General features: G+C 36.5%; 1 protein-coding gene across 2 annotated transcripts in view; it reads left to right on the top strand.

Moving 5' to 3' along the window:
- Positions 1-17884, top strand: part of NDFIP2 (Nedd4 family interacting protein 2) — a 47516-nt gene extending 29632 nt beyond the window's left edge. For both annotated transcript variants that reach the window (XM_056328025.1, XM_056328026.1), the window contains 4 exons: positions 7147-7271; positions 10363-10429; positions 14132-14237; positions 16076-17884. In XM_056328025.1, the coding sequence (XP_056184000.1) occupies positions 7147-7271; positions 10363-10429; positions 14132-14235 (296 nt within the window). In that variant the 3' untranslated portion in view covers positions 14236-14237; positions 16076-17884. The remainder of the gene's footprint in view (positions 1-7146; positions 7272-10362; positions 10430-14131; positions 14238-16075) is intronic.
- Positions 17885-20692: the final 2808 nt, after the last annotated feature.

A 20692-nucleotide genomic window follows, 5' to 3' on the forward strand; every position in this document is an offset into this window, starting at 1 on the left:
ATGTGTGGAGATTAAGAGAGCAGGAATTATGGCTATCTTCTGGGGTTTTTCTGAGTGGGATATGTTTAAACACTTCAAGTAGAGGTGGCACATCACAGAGAGCCTAGAATAAGTTTGCTTGCTCAGTTAAAATGCAGGAGAACGGTGTCAGGAGCTGTTCTGTAGTGAAAGGAGCATGGAACAAGTGGCTTGTTCCAGATGTGCTCTCCCACATCCTCCTGTGACTGTTATATACAGCGTTGGTAGAAAGATCTTGGAGGGGTATGAGGGTGATCTACCTTTGTTTTGAATACAAACCCAGTGAAATTAGCTTTTAAAATGTCATTTTAGTCAACTGAAGTATAATAAAGTAAACTTTTTATGGAGTTTACCAGCATATCACAGTCAACTCATGATATGTAGCTACCATCTAGTGGTAGCTGCCCAAGTTGCATAAAATTGCTATCTTGGGCCCATCTAGTGGGCAGATCTGTTTGTTTGGAGTTTTTGTTTGTTTTAGGAGCTTGGTGCTTCAAGTTATAAAACTGTTTCGCATCAAAGCTGTAAAGTACAATTCTGTTTAGCGTAACTAAGTAGAATGAGACAATTCTAAAGAATAAAAGTCCTTTGCATGAACAGGTGGTGATTTTTTTTGCTTTAGTACTTGATTCAGAAACTTAGTGGAAGAATTTGGAAAACAAACAAGTTTATTTCTAATAGGTGGTAAAATCATATGTTTTGAGAAATTGATGTTGCTCTTGAAATTTGTGATTATGTTGATGAGCAAAAAGTCTGCTCTCTTATGGTCAGGGCTGGTGTTTGTCAGTTTCCGATTTTGAGGTAAATACATATATTAATGAATGTATTCATTTTTGCTATGAATGTGAAATGCAGCAAATTATGCTATCAGACCATAATATATATATTTTTTATTAAGTATTTTTAAGTCAGCGGTGCCTTATATAGCATAGTACAAAATTTCCAGAATGCCGGAGAAAGTTGTTAACAAGTGAGTTTCTCAGAGTGGTTTGTGGGTTGGCTGTTTTTTTAAATTTATGTATTTATTTTCATGCATAACAAAGAAGGTGAATCTCTGAGCTTTTTCTTGCCATTTGGAACACAGTAGTAATGTGAAGAGCAATTAACTATTGTGACCCAAAGGGTTTGCTTTTTATACTTGGTCTGCCTGTAGTGGAAGTCTTTTGAATCCCGATTGGCTCATCCTGGTTCGATTATGTGAAGGAGGTCGTTTGGGGCAGTAATAAAAGGCTTATGTGGTTTTCCTTAATATTTAAGGACTGCTTTAGATATATCAAGCAGCCTTTTAACCTGTGGGCCCCAGAAGGAATTGTGGAGCTCATCTGGATTCTATGAAACCATGGAAGGGAGTTTTGAGTTGTCCTACAACCTAGGAAAAATTAATATTAATTTGAGCCTCACAGCTGGGTTAGTAAGGAGAGAGAAATGGAAAAAAGTGTTTGATCATACAACTGGAGTTTTAAGTTCTCATACATCGATCTGATTAGTTCTTTTTGAACATTTGTGCAATATAAACATTGTGTACAACTGGCACCAATAAAATCTCATGATGTGGATACTATATTGGAATAGATAATAGCCATAACAAGATATTGTAAACTGATATTCATACAGTTTTCAAAACTATTAGATGCTTCAGTCAGTCAATAAACTGCATACAAGCTAAGATATCTACTTAAGGTGTTTCACGTGGGTGCAGGTTGGGAAGCAGAGTTGTAGCACAAGCTCAGGGTGAGCACAGCCTCCTGTTGATGCTTCCCAGGGAGTGGTAAGCACAGTCTAAATTTCCAGTGGGAGGATTACTCTGTGTGAATTTAGGAAACCTAACTTCTTGTGTGTCCACATCACAACTGTTATGCACGTTTCCTTAGTCATGCAAGAGAAGCTGAGGGGAAGTCATTTGACTGAAATTCCAAATGGTGAAAGGAGATAAAGGAACTGTTTTAGGAGTGCTTATTTCTTCCTGGTTATCAGGGAAGCCTGACTGACCTTCATATATAGTCATCTGACTTCCCCCTTGATGTAGAAAGAGTTTGACTTACATCTTTTCTCCATACATGTTGGATGTCATACAGAATAATTGGAAGGAAGCTTGTCGTTGGGCATTAAGAAAAATTTACTAACAAGGGTAATAAAGTGGTAGAAATCAATGGCCTAGGGAAGTTTTTGAACATGTCTGTTGAAGTTGCTAGCAAATGCTTCTAGTGATCATCATCAGACAGATTTAGGTGAGCTTTTCAGGAAGGAGCAAAAATGTGTCCCAGTTCAAGAATAGAGTAAATTCTGTGCAGGAATGGGAATAGTGATTTCTAGTGGTGCCTGAAGATCTAGAAAGTATTACTTACTGCAGTATGCTTAGTAAACCTAGGCCAGGTGTGAAACAAAGTTTTTTGGTGTTTGCTGTATACCAAGTCATTGGACAAACAAATTGGGGAGTAAAGGATATAATTGGGCATAGTTGCTTTTTGTTTATATAGCTGCCATTATAGTCTTACCACAGGGTTGAGGTATGGTTAAAATTTGGAACCAGTGTAGGTCTTCAGACCAATTTTGCTGGCATCTTTTCAAGATTCTGAATATAAACTTAAGACAGGTGATTAATGTCTAGCTGTGGAAAGCGAAGTAAAAAAGATCAGCAAGTGAGATGCAAGAGCAATCGAAGAAAAAGCAGATTTATTCTAGTATGCTTGTCAGTATGTTGCATCTTCTGATGTGTTACAATACATACAATTCAAAACCTTTGCATGAGATTGCTTAACTTGAAAAGCTAAGTTTTATTTATTGTAAATTGTGGGAGTAGAATGAAAGGAAGTGTGAATATTCCTTTGCAACTTAATGAGTGCTGACAAAAAGCAAGCATGGGTTAATAAATTTTTAATGACAAAGTAGAGCTTTGTGCATCATCTTTGTTGTGCCCCTGTAGTTATTGGAGAATAAAGAATGGCAATGGATACAAGCTTGTTTGTCAAAACCAAGTTGAATTATTTTACTCCAGCTTCTTAGGAATTGCTGATAGATAGACTTGATTTCTGACTTAATTTTTTTATATGAAAAATCGTATGTTAACCACTGCCCCTCAGAAGAGGGCTTCAGGTGTGGAAAAAGCTGGATAGCCATATTTTGCTTGTCAGATTCTGAGGCTTTTACAACATTTAGAACATCCTGTGCTTTATATTTTGGCTGGGATTATCCTGCTACAAAACATAAAGAGAAATACAAGTACAGCATAATTTTTGTGGGTGCTAAACTGGATATGAAAAAGGCTTTTTATTAAAAAAGACCTTTAGTCCAACCCGCCTTCTCCCAAAAAGAAAATTCTTACCTGTTTTTCATTATAAGTTTTGTTAGCATGATGAAATAACTCAAATGGTTATATTTTTTTTAATGTGAATTACATTAATATAGACTTACTTTCTCCTCCTGTTGTCATTTCAGGAATGCATAAACCTCAAAACCTTACTTTAATCAGTCCCACTTGTCTGTATGGTGTTAGAGTAGCCAATAAAGAGACTGAAATAATGATGCCAGTGCAGTCATTCCAAGTTTCATTTAAATATCTGCAATTTATTAAAGGAAAGAGGACAGTAGTTGAAAGTTGGGCTCAAGTATGAATAAATACTGGCAGTCTCTGGGATAGGAAACAATTCATGTTGCAGAGTGGTTAGTTTTGTAGTGGGAGTCTAGAAGAACACAGAACCTGGCTGCATGAAGAGGGTGGGCAAACAGAAGTTAATGCCTTTTTAGTTAAAACCACAATGTTGTTGTAGCAGCTTCTTAGACTTTCTATCAGATTTTTATGAATGGCTTTCTTCTTTATGATAGTGTGTATGAATGTCAGACCAGGAACATTGTATGAGGATGTCATGGGAAGCTGAAGCGGTATGAGGGATGAGGCTATCTCTAACTGCTGAGAAGTGTCATTCACATTTCACAAAGAAGTGGGTGCAGGCAAATAGTGGAGGATTACATTTGTTCCCGTAAGAAACTTGCACTACTACTTAGTTGTCTCTAGTAGATAGAGAGAAGGAAGTTGATACTTCTAGAGAAGAGCAGACACTTTCTTTTACTAGTCTCTTCCCTCACCATTCTGTTTTCTTCCTCAGCCTGATAGAGAAGTTTGTGCTCTGGCTTCTCTGTGGCAATATAGGGATGAAAATTATAAACAACTTTCATTCTAGTAATTAGTTGAGACAGGAATTACACAGAAATAAACTTTAGTAACTCTTACCAGATGCAGCGTAGGCCATAAAGTTCAGAGAACTTGCATGACCTAGTATGCGCATGGAAATCATGATGGAAAAAGACATACAGGTTGGTGTAGATGAGGCTAATTTTCATGTAGAGAAAAACAATCAGAAAATAGATAAAAATCTCATTTGTTGCAGTCTGCTTAGAAGCTGGAGATGCATTTCTGAAAGGAAATTATGCATTTTGTAACAGAATGAGACAGTGAAGATGATAGTGACAGAATAGCAATAGGATATCGGGGAGGTGAGAGAGAAGCAATGGAAAAGATTGAAAACATATAGATATTATCAGCCATCTTAAGTTTGTTAAAATGCTGCAACACCAAGGCAACATTAAGAGAATCTCCGTAATATGTTGCCTAGATTTTACAGATGTGGAATACCGCTAAAGACAGGGAATCCTGATTAGGTCCTGACTGCAGAATTTTTCCAGTAGATGGTTACAGATAGAAACTTAAATAGCGAGATCTTTCTTCTGTTTATAATTCAATTTTATTGGGATGTGTAAACTTGCTAGTTTACAATGTTTGTAGAATCTGAGGCTTTTTTTTCCTGCTTGCATTGTCTGATTGTATAACTCCATGGAACAGCACACTGGTTAAAGGGAAGAAGAACTACTATGAACAACATTGGAACATGCTGATGTCTTTTCTTTCAAGAGCTGGGCAAATAACTTGGTGTTAAGTATCCATCTAGTACTTATCCAGTGACTGTGGATTCTATTTTGAATATTCCTTCACCTCACATCGAAAGAAAAATAGAATTGTCATTGTGTTTAGTTTCGACTATAAGAACTAATATTTTTTCCCTCCTATATTTATGATTGGGAAATCTCTAATTTTTGTATGGCACATACAAATTGGTTCAGGTGCTATAAAAATCCTTATTTTTTAATATATGCCTATTAAAATTCTAAGTTCTGAGAATTCCTCTAGTCTGCTTAGTTCTTTAGAAACATGTCTGCCTTCTGCCCCTTTTAACATACCTATCTTTGGAACCATAATCAAATTCACCCTTTGTGGCTTGAGTAGTGGGAAGAAAGAGAGAGATATTATGTACTTACATAACAGTAAGCTGTTATGCTGAGACAAGGACAGCGATGCATTGCAGAACTAGCTTATGAATCTGTTACTCTTAAAAGTATGGGTTTGGAGAGTTTGATTAAAACAGGGAAATCCTGTTCTCAGTACAAGTTATCCAGGCTTTCTCAAATGTAAATGCTTTTCTGGTGTTTTGGAAATATAGGTAAATGTTAGGATGTTAGGGTCGCAATGTTGTTCTGTATTTCTTACGTAATAGAAATGCTCTCATTCCCCACCCCCACCCCCTTCCTTATACCAGTTTGGATTATTATTCAGAGTTATTTATGGGTTTGGGGTGTTTTGTTGTGTGTATGGTGTTTCTTTGGGTTTTTAAAAGATTCATAATTAGCGTAAAAGTAAGCTTTCTCTTTGCCACCATCTATTGTTACCTATGGCTTTGCCTGAAATGAGATGTTTTCTCTCTTCTAAAAAGTGACTGTGTTGATGTAAAGTCTTCCAAAACTTCTCTTGGAACTTCAATTTCTTTACAGTTCATGGAATCTCACTGCAGTTTTACAGACTAATTTTGCATTTGTGTGCAAATCATTGCATCTTCACATCGATTGTTGGAGGATTTGTAACAAGGTTTTAAATTAAAAAAAAAAAAAAAAAGTGGTTGCTTATAGATAATCCTCCCAAACTGACTTTTGTTTAAGAAAACTGTTGTTTTCTCTTCCCAATGTTTTGCTCTAAGTGTTCCAACTTTTAGTGAAAAGAGACCTTTTTTTTCCTGTGGCAATTTAATCTCTGAATTTTGTGTGGGTTTTGTTTTTTCCCTACGTTTGGGGATTTCAAACATTAAGGATTTGTGTGCAGGGGTTTTCTTCTCCTTTGCCCTCCTTCCTTGCTCGCCTCTTCATTAGTTTTTGTGTTTATTGTGGGCTTCTCTAATGTTTCCGATTTTCCACTGTCTTGGCCTCTCCAGAACTCCTGCATTGTCATCTTCCAGCAGCTCTCCCAGCTCTTCTGTTTGGTGGTTTTCTTTTTAGTTGCCCTCACTTACTCCCAAAGCTGGGACATCACCTAAGTGGGAATTCCTGCACTTTCACTTATTGCACGCAAACTGAAGTCAGTACAAATTATGTTGTTGATTGCAGAGTACATATGAAGATATCAAACTTTAAATTGTAAAACTACTGGGAGTTGTGTAAAAGTGTTAATTGGAGTAACAGTGGTAGTAATGCTCAATGTCCTTCTTGTTTCTTGATTTCTTAAGCTTCCGTGTAAAACTTCCAAGGCTTCTTACATCTTATGCTTGAATATAGATCTAAAAGAGAAGACAGTAACCAATGAAACAGCAGCTTCTTAACTTATCTTCATTTCTATACTACGTTTACAGAGCAAGAGCTTATTCTGTTTGATCCAAACTGCGTAACACTGAATATGCAGCCTTGATAGATGCACGTATGTGTGCATATAACTATATTTTTGGTTATAAAAGTGTAGCAAGGTTTTTTCTTTGTTTTAATCCAAGTCTTGTGTGTTACAGTCCTTTGTTTGCATTTACTCTTTATGTCTAGTGTCACCTGGTTAGATTTCTGTAGCAATGTAATACTTTTATGTTGGAATTTTCTCTTGTTTAAAGTGGTAGGTTCCAGCCTGTTTACCATTTGCTTTGTTATTAAGTGACTATACCATGGGGAATGTCTGGGTTCAAAGTTAATCTCTGGAAGTCTGAATTACCGGAAGGGAATTACTGTGTAAGCATGTCCTTGTTTAGTTTAAAAGTAAAATTAATGTTATGTCTGTTTGCTTAGCTATACAGATTAACAGAAGCAACTGTTTCTTTTATTTTATAGTGGCATTTATTTTCAACTGGATTGGATTTTGTTTATCCTTCTGTATAACAAACACCATAGCTGGAAGGTATGGTGCAATCTGTGGATTCGGTCTCTCCCTGATCAAATGGATTCTGATTGTACGGGTATGTTTCTTGATGCACACTGTACAGACTCTGTAGAACCAAACCATAACAATTTATTCAAGGATGTATAATAATGGAGTTTAAAAACGAGTATATTAAATTCCAGTGCTTAACAGAGGGCCTAGAATTTTCCTAACTTCCACTTCAGTAGAGAATTTATTTGCTGTATATTCATGTATGCTTACTAATGATGAAGGTTAATCTATTTTTATCTGACATAGCATTTCATATTCATGTTTCCACTAAAATAAATGCAGAATGACTCATTCTTTGCACAAGTATATAAAAGCCTGTAGAGGAAGTGGAGCTGGTATTCTAGTTACTGGTAGTATAGTGTCCTATATGAAAGATCTATACTGAATCAAGTAAAAATTGAGTATGAAGTGAGTCACATTTTTACTGTCTTAGATACTCAATTTCTTTATGTTTTCACTGCAAGACTAATACTTTTCAAAGATATGTTAGCCAAAGGGAAGTTACTTAGCTGGACTAAGTGGATGCCAGGTGAAATGTAATGATTCTTTCTGAACTTGAATTCTACCTGTCCATGAGACACAACATTTAAAATCTCATCGTGTTTAATGAAGAAAGAGGTCTTGGATAACTTAGTTACCTTTTATGCCCTCAAACTCTGCTTTATTTATTTATTTTTTCCTGTGTGGGTGCACTAGTAATTTGATTTAGTCTTAGCATGGTAGTACAAGGATTGTAGAGAAAAGAGGTTGCATGGTCCTTCCTGGACATGTCCTGTATACTCCTTAGAGCTAAGTGATTTTCTTTCTTCCTTTTTTTTTTTTTGTTCTTTTTTTGCGTTGTGCTCTTGGGTTTAGGGGGCCGGGGCATGCTTTGGGTTTTGGGGTGGGTTTGTTGTGTTTTGGGTTTTTTTTCCCCAGGGCAGCGGAATGGTACTGGAATAGATGTGATTCTGGTGTATTTAGTTAGAATTCAGGGTTTGGAATGAAATTTATCTTAAGGGAGCAAGAAGACATGTATTTTTCAACTATGCTTTTGTTGGGGATATTTTCAGCTTCCATTGAGACATACTGAACAGAGGGAAGAGCTTGCTTATTGTGTCAGTTTTATTATTCCTGTGTGCTTGGAAATGTTCTTGTAACACACACAAAAATCCATATGTGCTAAACTTCCTTGAAGAATTACTGTAGTCTAGACTATATTTAAATTCTTGTATTTAATCGGTTTCTCATTCTAAAATGTGAGAGCTGATCAATTCCGAGACTTCAGGGGTGAGGTTTTTTTTCATAGTGAGGACTGTCATCATCCTGTGTTGTCTGTCTGTCTGGAGACAACAGCAGAAAGCTCGTAAGGTGTATGTCAACAATTTTTGTTTATGGCGACACACAAGCACTCGGGAGTGCACAAAACTCTTCCGTTCCTTTGTTTCAAGCTCCTCCGAAGGTTTGTGCTGCCCTCTGCACTCAGCGTTAGTAGTACAAAACTTTACTAAACAGTCCAAGTTCCCATGTACTTTCTCTGTATCAGTTTTTACAGGTGGCCCGGGGCAGGGGGGGACGACGACAAAAGCACAGTTTTGCTGTTGGAGAAATTCTGAAGCCTTGGCCACTTCTGCCTAAAGAAAGTGTGAGAGTAATGCACACAGGCCATTATTTAAATACTGGTTTTAGTAGATCTTCTTTCCAATTAAATGAAACTGTAACTTTTTTAAAAAAGTGTATTGATATATATGTTTAGAGAATTGAAAACACTGACCATCAAGTGAGATAGGATTAATAATATTGTCAGCTTTCTGGGAATTGAGTATTCATTTGATATTTTAATGAAGTGTCAAAATGTGAAATGTTTATTCAGCCCAGTCATAGAAATGCTAGTATTTATGTAACGATAATGTAAGTAAAAATTCTTTAGTTCAGCTTAGCAATTCTCAGTATTTTTTTCTTGAATTACCCATAGAAGTGAATACAGTACAGGATTAGACCTTTAAGGAATTCACATGTCCTGGCTTTATTCTGAAGAAAACGTGTATCTCTGTGCACAGTTACTTGAAGAAAAAAATAACAATTATATCTAGAGTTCTTTAAATGTCTTGGAGTTTTATCTGGTTGCGTATATGGTCCAGTATCTTCTTTTTCAGAGTAAACTGAAATACATGCCTGAATTATGTGATTTCTTGGTTGATACTACTGAAATGTCCTAGAAATGGCAAATGGGAAGCACTGTGGCAGGGTGCAGTAAACATACCGCATGACAGTAAGATGGGAAGTGGACGAAAAGTGTGCAGAGCTACTAAATAAGTTACTTTATTCCTTCTGGTCACTTTTCACACATCTCCTCTTCCTACTTCTTATGTGAGTTTTGGAGACATTTGGTTAGTCTTTTTATCAGTGAAGCATGCAGTCTGGAGTCTGGTAAAGGCACAGATACCTGTCTCCAATACCATCACACCCTGCCCTCCAGCTGCCTTCCACATCACAGGGAGGACAAAACTGTCTACCATGGTCACTAACAGGAGCAGTTGAAATGCCACTTCAAGGTTCATTTAGTTGTGTTCAGCTCACTGCTGGGAACTGAATGCTGGTTTGAAAATAAAAAGACTTTAATGAGTTGGGGGGTCTTTATGGGCCTGGTATTCTTGGCAGCGATTAACAGTAGGGGGTATACAGAAGGTCAAAAGCTCTTCTTTTGAGGGGTCAGCAGAACATCCCTGTCTGATAAGATTAAACTAATGTGGCTTTTCGTGTTAATATCTAAAGCAGCAGGCTGCTGTAGTGTGTTTGGGATGGCAGGCATTGGGGGGGGGGAAAAAAGAAAAGCGACAAGTGGTGATTCATTATAATAGAAAATGTCAGATGACTCTGGCAAGTAATAGCAGCTTTATATATATATATAAACACACATTTTTTGAGGTTTTAAAATAACTTTGTCACAGACCAATCAACATTGGAAGTTAGTGTATATTAAACTGCTTCACAAATACCGGTTTCACATTTTTAGTTGTATATGTTACTTATATTTAAATTTGCTTTTTCCTCTGTGCTTTCTGAATTTGCATAGTACATGAAATGTTTCTTAGTCATATGTCTTACTGCAGCTAAGCCTTGTGTATGAAATTCAGTTTTCAGAGTATTTTACTGGATATTTCAATGGACAGTACTGGCTTTGGTGGATATTTCTTGTACTTGGTAAGTGGCAATTGGAAATATTTCTGTTTTGATGTGGAAGTTCTTAAAGATGAATCATGACATTGTAAGTAACAGTTCTGTAACATGTTTAGCTATGTGTTTTTCTTTAACTGCTGATAATTGTGTGTGTTGTTTTTATTTCCATACTATTCATGAGGTTATTGGTTGCCATAGTGGTGTTTCTGTGTGAACTGCGGACTAGTAAATAACTTTCAGCTCAAAAAAAATTTGTTCTACATATGTAATTATGTACCAATCTGAGACTTGTAATTTGTGCTATTTAAGCTGCTTCTACTGATCTAGGGGTGCAGAACTGTGTAATTAAATTTCAGCTTTATGTAGAGAACATATTTAAGCATAATATCTAGTACTGACGTGTATAAACCTGTATGTCAGCTATTAAATTTTAAGAAATGTGACTGATCCTAGGAAGGTGGAGTCTGCCATTTTGTACATAGTTCATGAAATGTCCTTTTCTGGTTCTTTGAAATGCATGCTGCATCAGTAGTTTCTCAGTCAGACAAGAGAATATTTTCATGCTCTCTGATCACAGTGCTCCCATGATGTCAGCTTTCTCTTAAAGAGATCTGTCTGCCCTGGTTCAGAGTCTTATACACATCAGATTCTGCTCTTCTGTCTGTTCTTAATTAGGATATACCAAACCCCAACCACTATACCTTTTTTCCTACTGTGGATTTTGTAATTTGAATACGGAATCTGATTTTCTTTTACAGAAGTGAATGCTGCTATCCATTTTATTTTCTAGCTCTGGAAGCATCGTAAACTGTGACTGGTTCAGTAGGTGGCACTCTTCCCTTTGAGTCAATTGACTCAAATGGCTAACAGCAAATGTTAGAATGAAATGATGAATAAATAAAAAAAACCAAAACAACAAAACCCAACACTGAGATCCTGATTGTGACTTTCTCTCTCACAAGAAATGCCAGGAATCTTGAACAATTTTACGTAAAACTTTCTCTGTCTGCATTTTAGTAAAGTTCAAGGGCATTCATTAGACTTCTTAATACTCAGCTTGCTCTACTGTTGTGCACTTGGTTCCTCGAGATATATAGGAACTGCAGATGCTTAACACATCACAGCATCAGTCCCTCAAATGCTTTCATATTCTGTTTGAGGTAATTGTATTTAGTTAGGAAGTGAAATGACTCTTTACAGGTACAAACGTCTCCAGATAAATCTTTAATTAAAACAAAGCCTTGTGGTGCCTGAGATTGAAGTTTGATACTTTTTCCAGTTGCATGAAAACAGTGTGTTCTTCCCCTAACATTTTCCTGCACCATATCTATGAAAAAGTGGTGCGTTTGTAGTTCCTCTTCTTACTAGTCTTTTGCAGCACTTGTTCAGAAGGTAGCTCACTTAGATTTGTGAAAGTCTTATTTTCAGTCTTAACTTTTGAAGATATTTTTTTTTTCCTTTAACTCACAAAATTTATAATATGGCTTGGAATAAAAGGCACTGTGAGGCATGCAGTATGCATCCAGCAGTCAAGTGTTCCCTTGTCTTACGAATGTTTTGCCTGAAATATGCCAACAACGGTTTTAAACTGTTAAAGTAAATATATGGAGATTGCTAGAACACCATAGAAGGATTTAACCCAACAGAGCTACTTAGCAGGATATGGAGTAGTACTGTCAAGTCACGGAGCACTGCCAAACAGATCTGTACTTCATTGTTACAGATAACTTTCCCAATTAGAGCACATGAAGTAGCATGTCCTGTGTCTCTTCAGAAGTGAATGAACTGAGTTGGCTTCTTTCTTTTGCGTAGTCTTCTGATATACTTGAGCCCTCCTGTTGCCATCATCTCCTCTCTTCTGGTGTTCACCTATCTGTTTCTGCTCCCTTCCCTTCTTTCAACATCTGGAAAAATATCATGCTTTATGGAAAAGTGATCTGCTTCCAAGAGGCTGTCATATACAGTGAACAAATTGGGGAGAGATAATTCTAATTTATAGATTTAAAGGTTAGATGATGTTTCTTTTTGGGGAACACAGTGGAAAGTGGAGTGTTGGTGTTCGTTGTTCAGGGTTTGTTTTTTTTTTGTGTGTCCCTAAACAGAGAAATATAAAATATGGGTTGAACTTAGACTGATTTTTCCAATGTGTAATGCAGAAAACATGCTTTCAAGGACCTTAAGAGCTGCCTGCTTGCTTTTTCAGCTGCTTTTCAGCTGAACATGGGACTATCTCTGGTAATGTCTGGGTAGCAGCTTTTGTAGTACACTTTTGATCCAGACCTTACTGCTTTCTTCTCCATGTAGAATTAACCGTAATCACAGAAATGTGTCTGGTTTAGGTCAGGGTTCCACTGGTTAGCAGACCGTTCTCTGTTGTGTGGGTTTTGGATTTTTTTGTATGTGTGTCCTAATGAGGCTTTGGTTTAAAAAAGCAAAAATAAAGTTAACGACAATAATAAAAACCCCAAACCAACCCACAAGCAAAAAGCATTTAGAGAAGAAATGATCATAGGAAAAAGTCAGGGTCTCTGCCAGGACAGCAGGAAGAAAAAGCGCATCCCTTAGGAAAATACCAGTGTAACCAAAGAGATTGTTGATTAGGATGTAAGAGAAAAGAATGTAATCTGTTGCTAAACTTGTTAAGCCTCAGTTTAGATTTTTATTTGAAACTTTGGAATCTTAATACTTACATACGTATATACACACATAAACATGTATCTTCAAGGTACCTGTGTGTTCATTCAGTGAGAATTGCTCTCCAGGCTCATGTTTCTCTCCATGGGATGAGGAATTCAGATTTGGACCCCCCAACTCTTTGGGCAGATTGTTTTATTTCTGTTGGGTTCTCCCTGATCCAACAGATTAATTGATTCATCTGTTGAAGTTTACTTACTCCACTTACTGAAGTGGAGGAAAATGGACAAAAAAGCTGTGTACATTATGCAGCAATGTGTTTTTCTGGGTTTGTTCATATGTCCAGTGAATCTCTGAATTGGTAAAATGATGTTGACATCATGTTAATGATTTCCATTTTTGCGGCTAGAATTTCTGTATGGCTATTCTGTATACCTTGTTCCTCTAACCAGAGCTGAAATATTCTTTCAAATGCAGTTAAATTTAAATATTTAACAATAATTTGAAATGTGGAATTGACCGAAAAAATGTAGTCATAACACATGTTGAGTAATTCGCTTTGGATTGATTGTTGTTCTTCCTCCTCTTGGACAGGTGTGTTTTCCTGGATGGTTAAATCTCAAGCCATAATCTAGTATAATTTCTTACTGGCTTGTTGCTAGAGCAGTCTGTACTGTCTGTCTTTGCTCCCCCCCCTCTACCTCTTTGACATGCAGTATGTTTATCTTGCACGTTTCTAAAGGCACATTATATAGTTCAGTTAGTCTTCTAACACACTAACAACTTACTTTAAAAATTCTTGGAAAGAATGTGCAGCATGTATTTTTTTTCCTCTTTAAGTATTTTCATGCAGTCTTTTTAGCAGTTGATACTTGAACCAAGAATGAGTATAAAATTTCTGAAAAGCCTTCCATAACGCTGTCTCCTTATATCACAAGCAGGAGACTCGCTTGTTGAATTGTGAGTGATGTGTAAGGACCTCACTTTACTTTGTATAATCTAGATTTTTTAAAATTCTTTTAAAAATAATAATGTGGGACAGCTTGTAATTAGGTTGATATACTTAATTTTGTGCATTTTCTACACTTTCAGGACTCCTCCTGTTCTTTCGAGGCTTTGTTAATTATCTTAAAGTCAGAAATATGTCTGAAAGCATGGCAGCTGCTCACAGAACAAGATTTTTTTTCTTGTACTGAAGGTAAGCAATTTTTAGTGATAAGATTTTCTCTCCCAGGAAAATGGAGAAGAATTAAATACTTACATTAAAAATAATTGATGAAGTTGCATGGTTTTTGAACATGTGTCACGGACATGGTGTGTATTCTACATGGACTTAGAAATATCTGAAGTCTCTTGAAATCATGACGTTTGAAAGTAAATAATACATCCTCGTTGCCTCTAGTTCTCCTTGGAACTAATGTTTAGTAACAAAAAAAGAAGAACAACCTGTTGGTTTTCCTGAGCAAGAAACAGTATCTACTGCCTGTCAGGATACTGTCCTTTGTGTTGGAAAACTGGCATTAGTAGCCAACCTGTTGTCAGCCCGTTAGGAAGCACTAATCTGCCTGCATATTAAATCTGATTGACGTGTGTCTGAACACGCAAACAATAGATGAGTATTGTCTCTCTTTACATAACTGGATTAAGACAGTCATGTACAAGTGTGATTATTGTGTATGCAACAATGTGCTTTATATATCCTTCAGGTAGCTGACTAATCAGTCTGGCACATACTCACTTTTTTTCCCCCCCCTTTAATACTTTTTATCCATTGGGTGGTTCCATTGGATTTCACTGTGTAACTTAAACCAGGGATCTCTGTTTTTGTGTGCAACTTTTTTACTTAAATTGCATGATGAGGTAAATTTAAGCCTAGAAATAAGTATTGTAGTATTTTCATTACTCTGCAGTTTACTTAAAACGCTTAAATAGTGTGTTTTGAGTGAGAAGCTATGTTTGATGTATAAAGCAGGTTTTCATAACTTTTCTCCAAGATTGGTCACAAGATCAATATGAAGTAACCAGCAACACATTATTGAAGCCAGTAAAAAAAAAGAGACAGCATTTGCCTAGAAAAAAAAAAAGATTCCCTTTATATAAGACAGTGATACACAATTAAAAACAGCTAATGATAAATATCTATGCTATGCTATATAGTTCTTGATCACAGAAGAAATCCGTTAGCCTAATGTTTCTTTTTAATGTGCCACTTTGTCAAAATTATGTGGTAAGTTAAAGTTAAATAAGGCATATATTGCCTTTTAGTAAGCAACCTAAATTAGCAATTACATGGCAGCATTTCCTTTATACAATAGTTACATATTGCTACTTTTCTTACTAATATAACCTTCAGAATACCAAAATGTGTAGAGATGAGACTGAAAATACCTGTTAGCTTTCAGTACAATAAAGTGCAAAAAATACTATTTCAGCAATAATTGTTATGACTAATTGGTATTTGAAAGCTGTAGCTTGAAGAGAATAACGAAAGCGTAGGATAATGTGGTCTGGGATTCTTTGCTCTCCTGCTGTTAGAATTCTGCCTTGGGACAAAACACTGTTTAATTCAGCGTTATCTGAAGTTTATGAGTTGTCCAATCTGTGTTCAGTGTCTTTGAGTTTTTCCTTTACCTGTAAGCATCACTGAGATGTGTGGGCTGATAAGGCTTGTGGAGTGTTTAGAGAGCTGGACACACAATTCTTTTTTATTTGAAGCATCTTAAGTATTGAAATAAGAAGTTCAAATTAATTGCTGTCATACTTAACTGTCCTTGCTCTTGCATAGACAGGTAACTTCCTCTACAGTGACTATTAGTTTTAATAAATAACAGATATTACCTCTACAGTTACAAAATATTCTAAGATGTTCTTTTGAAATAATAAAACAACAGTCAATTTTTGCTTTTTTTCTCCCATCCTGAAATGGTAGGGGGGGAAGCTGATTCTGTGCTGCTTCTAGGTTTAACATCAATTAGCAACACCAATCTTAGTGAATCACTGCGATGAACTAAAATACAACTCTTTCTTTATCTCCAGACTGCATCGAACAGACATTCCTTTCCTATACCAGTGTGAAACTTCCAGATGATCTGTAACCCTCTGAGTTTATAGGATAGAAGACTACTAAAACCAGAAGACAAATTAGTGAAGATAATGGCTTCAGAAACGAATGACAGGATGGTTTATGCTCAAATACCAGTTCTGGTCATTCTAGTAAATATTTATAATTGCTGCCTTTTATTTTAGCACATTTGTGTATGTGCTTATTAAAAAGATAGTACTGAAGTAAGAACAAACCATCTGATAGTATAGATTAGGTACAGTCAGACTCAGTTAATCTGTGCTTGTTGTATCTGAAAGATTTAAGTGGTAACTTGTTTCACAGCGTGTATGTACCACTGACCTGTTGATCTGAAATTTAAGTAGAATGAAATGCATTAAAAGATTCAGATTAACCAGTTCAGGTTTTTTATATGTTAGATTCATCTAATGATTATGTAGAACATTTTTAAGTTTACTAAAGCCCAGAATTCCTTGTTGTCAAAAACCTACATTCACCAATATTTTATGAAATTCAAACCAGTATACTGGTTTGCTTAAAAATGATACTCTACTTCGAGTCCCCTGTAAATAACTGCATAATGACTGTTTGAAATGCTTCTTAGGAAATATGTCAAAATATATTTTGTAACAGCATATTCTCTAAGTTTTGTTTAACCTTAGAGCTATATACATATTTTTTGTTAATTGGCTATTAAGGGTATAGTTACTATTAGATGTAATTTTGGACATAAAGGTATTGAATTGTTTCGTCTTATCCTAACTTTCCTCACACTATTATTAACTGGTTTAGGCTTCAGCCTGAAAGTTGTTATTCATATGCATGGTCCCATCAAAAGATAGTTTGTTCATGGTAGCAGGGATGGACAGCCTTACATCTTTAGTCCTCGGTTATGCTGTTGGACCCTTGTAGGTGCACCTTTGTTCCTGAAACAAAAGTATTGCAAATGTATTCCTGGGTTATAACACTAGCTCTGTTTAAGAGGTCTTGAGTTCAGTATAAATCTAACATCCACCATGAGGTCTTCTCAAAAAAAAGTTCACATAACTATTTTACGATGCTTGTTTAGAATAAATAGTTTGCCATTTCCTAAGAGTAAACTAATTTAAATGTAAGGTGATTTTGGAAATTATCTATGTAGGAAAAAAAATAATCTTACTTTTAAGGCTCTGAAAATAGGAAATGTGTGTTGTACCTCTCCCGGTATTCATTTAAGGTATACCATTACTTTCTTACAAATATCATCTCTTTAAGGGGTACTGTCTGCTGTTCATGCATGTGTGGTTTCCTTTAAAGTTTGTAAAACTTATGCTTCTCCTTAAGTAGGAGAATACATCTCTTGGTCCTTTGTACAACTGGAATCTCAGTTGCAAAAATACATTGGTTGTTGCTTGCACCTTTGAGGGAAAAAAAACCCCCACGAATACTTCCTCCATTTTTTTTTTTTTTTAGTTCTGCCTTTTTGTTACTAACATTAAAAACAGTGAGGTTTATGTTGTTTTAAGCTAATGCTGTATTCAGTTTTGTATCTATAATGAATGTTTAAAATATATATATGTAAACTGGTCACATTATTCATTTTCTTAATCTTTCAGAGATACTGAAAGTGACTAAATCTTTAGGGGCACCTCCACTTCCCAGCTTTTTATGGAAAGAATAAAATCAAGTATTATGTTCAATATCTAATTGGGATTTCCTTCTAAACTTATGCTTGTTTCTGTGTTCATTTGCATTTGTTGTCCATATGAAGAAGCAGATAATAAAACATTGCTTTGTTTTGCTAATTGTCTTATGCTTTTTGGGTTTTTTTGTACTTCGCATTGGAAAATGCACACTGGAATACTTGTGCCAGCATGGAATTACAAATTACCTGGCAAAATAGGTACTAACCAATCCTCTCTACTCTGGTCCTTTTCATCTCATATTTTGCGGCAACACTGTAAGGACACTTATTTTCATGAGTTAATACAACTGTACAAAGCATGCAATATTGATTCATTTTTTCTTTATCCATATCAACTTGTACTATTTTCCAACTATATAAATTTTCCCAAATTAAGTAGCAGTCTTCTGATGTAATTACTTCTGTTTGCTCCAGTGCATTTTACAGAAAGCTTGGGTTTGTTGTGGTTTTTTTCTGGACTACCTTACAAAAATTCTCATTTGGACAGAAAGAATACGTAGGGTTAAAAACGTACACGTTATCTAATCCGCTGTAGTTGATGCAGCAGTTTGGTAGCCTGAAATCTCATCAGCAGGAGGAAGGGAACTGGGACACTGTTTTCAAAGACTCTGCAATCTATTCCAGATGTGTCAAATGCTGCATATTTTCCTTGCTATTTCCTGTGAGCTTGGTTAAGAGCAGCTGGCTCTGTGGTTTAGAGACACCTGGCCAGCTTTGCCTTGTGTCTTAGTTGGAGGGGGGAGCTCCAGTATCACAGTGAAGTTGACTGTAAACAGATTTTGTATGAATGCAAATAAGGCTTTGAAGTGTGGGGCGAAAGCTAGGGGAGGGGAAGTGGGGAGAGAGAATACCATTTTATTCAAGCAACTGGCATGAACATGATTTCTTTAGTTTTGTCATCTACTTTTATTGATGTGGACACCACACTTGAATACGATTCAAGTAGCCTGCAACTCTATTAATGCATTTCAGAAATGATCCATCACTCACACTTCCACTCCCCTTACGGAGAGAAGGTTGTCTCTAAGCTTTCATTTTGCTGTCTCATCTAGAGTATGGACACGTGATTAGCATATGTACATAGCTACCCAGAAAGAGTAGAGTCCAGTGTATCGTTTGTCCTATGTATGTTGTTCTTTTCCACCATCCCAAGTTCCCTCTTCTTTATAGTTCTGAGGATGCCATCTCTATCTTACCAACTTAGCATATCCCTTCCACTTCCATGTCCCTTCTCCTCTCTCTGTGCACTTGCTATGCACCCTGCAAGTTCAGGCAGAAGGCTGCCCTACTGCATGTTGGCTGCAGTTAATATATATTTATTTTTTAAAATTATTTTTTATTATATTTTTTTAAATTATTATTATTATTCTTCTCTGTAGTGATGAGAGGTTTTTTCATACATCCATGTTTTACAGGTAAGCCAACTTTTTAAAATCAATGACTTTAAGTCTGTGGTATATTTTCTACTCGAGGAAACTTGTATGCAGTGAGGCTTAAAAGTATTGCAGACTGCGTCAGCTTTCCAGCTATTGTTCTTTTGTGTGTAAAACAGAAAGGCCTATATTAAAAAAAGTTTTAAATGTTTTTGTTCTTTCATATTCAGGGATAGTTACAGTTATCTCCATGGTTTTATATCTGTTCTTGTGGTCTTCACTCTTAATTTTCCTTGTGGTCAAAGAAACATTGTATTTCTGGGGATATCCTTAGTGTAATACGAGAAGTTGCTCATTGATTTTTTTATTATACAAGGCTGTGCAGGTGCCCATCCTTCTTAATTTTCTAGGTTGGTGTAATCCCATGATTTCCAAATGCCCAGTTTCACGTGGAACAGAGTGCTGCTGCTATAATTTGTTTATTAGTAAAACAACTATAAAGCACACCGCACTTGGGTGTGTTCATTAATTCAGTCTTGTAGTTAAATATAATTGCAGTAGCATTGCTGGTCAGTCCACTTCTGCTGCTGCTGTACGTAGCTGGTGAGAGCTCACTCCTGGAGTCAGAAGTCTTTGGTGTATTTCTTCCTTTAGCGGTGACTGGGTCTTTGAGCAAAGTCTGTGGGTCTTACTGGTGGAGGCATTACTGGGAATAAAGCCAGTGCTAATTGTCATGTAATCAGTAGCATGAACACCTGCAGGACCATTGCTAAGCTTTTCTTTGAGTGTTTAACTGACTTATAATTAATTAATTAATTTGACGCTATGTCTTGGAACTTTCATAGAAAACCTGTTTTCCCTGAGGAGTCAGAGTTTTGGGGTTTTGGTTATTTTGGTGGTGGTTTGTTTTTTGATTTTTTTTTTTTTTTTTTTTTTTGTAGAAAATTCACAACACCCAGTTCTGCTAGTGTTCATCATAGTATGGACATATGTTAAATGCAAGAAGCACCGACAACATAATACTGTGGTTAAAAAAACTTTTAAGTGTATGTATTCAGCAGACTTAAATGTGTCTGAATTCTGACTGAAAGCTACATGGTGTGCTGGACTTGGCAGGTTACATATGGCTCGACTTGGGTCTCTCCCTGGTTCCTCCTTCATAGAGATAGTGAGTGCTGCTGTGCAGTGCTCAAGGTATACCATGGGTTCAAGCTGAGATTGCTGCATATTAATCAGAGAGTCACTGTGAAGAGAGAAAGAGGAACGGGGAGAAGGAGTGCTTGGACCTTTAACTCTGGGTTTGCAACAGCTGATGTAGCAGGTGTTTCTGGCAAGATGATGGGAGCACATCTGGGTGCAGTCCTCCACCCTCTTCCTCCCCAGCTGACCAGCTGCTTTGTGTACCTACATAATCTGTGAAAAGGGCCCTTAGGTTTTCTTTTCTTCCTGGAGACAAACAGAATTGCAAACTCCCCTCTGCTTGGGCAGGGAGAGGGGGGTCCCAGCTGGCTGTCCAAGAAGGCACTTGGCCAGCT

Source organism: Falco biarmicus, chromosome 2 (assembly GCF_023638135.1).
Source record: "Falco biarmicus isolate bFalBia1 chromosome 2, bFalBia1.pri, whole genome shotgun sequence".
NCBI classification, from domain to species: Eukaryota; Metazoa; Chordata; class Aves; order Falconiformes; family Falconidae; genus Falco; species Falco biarmicus.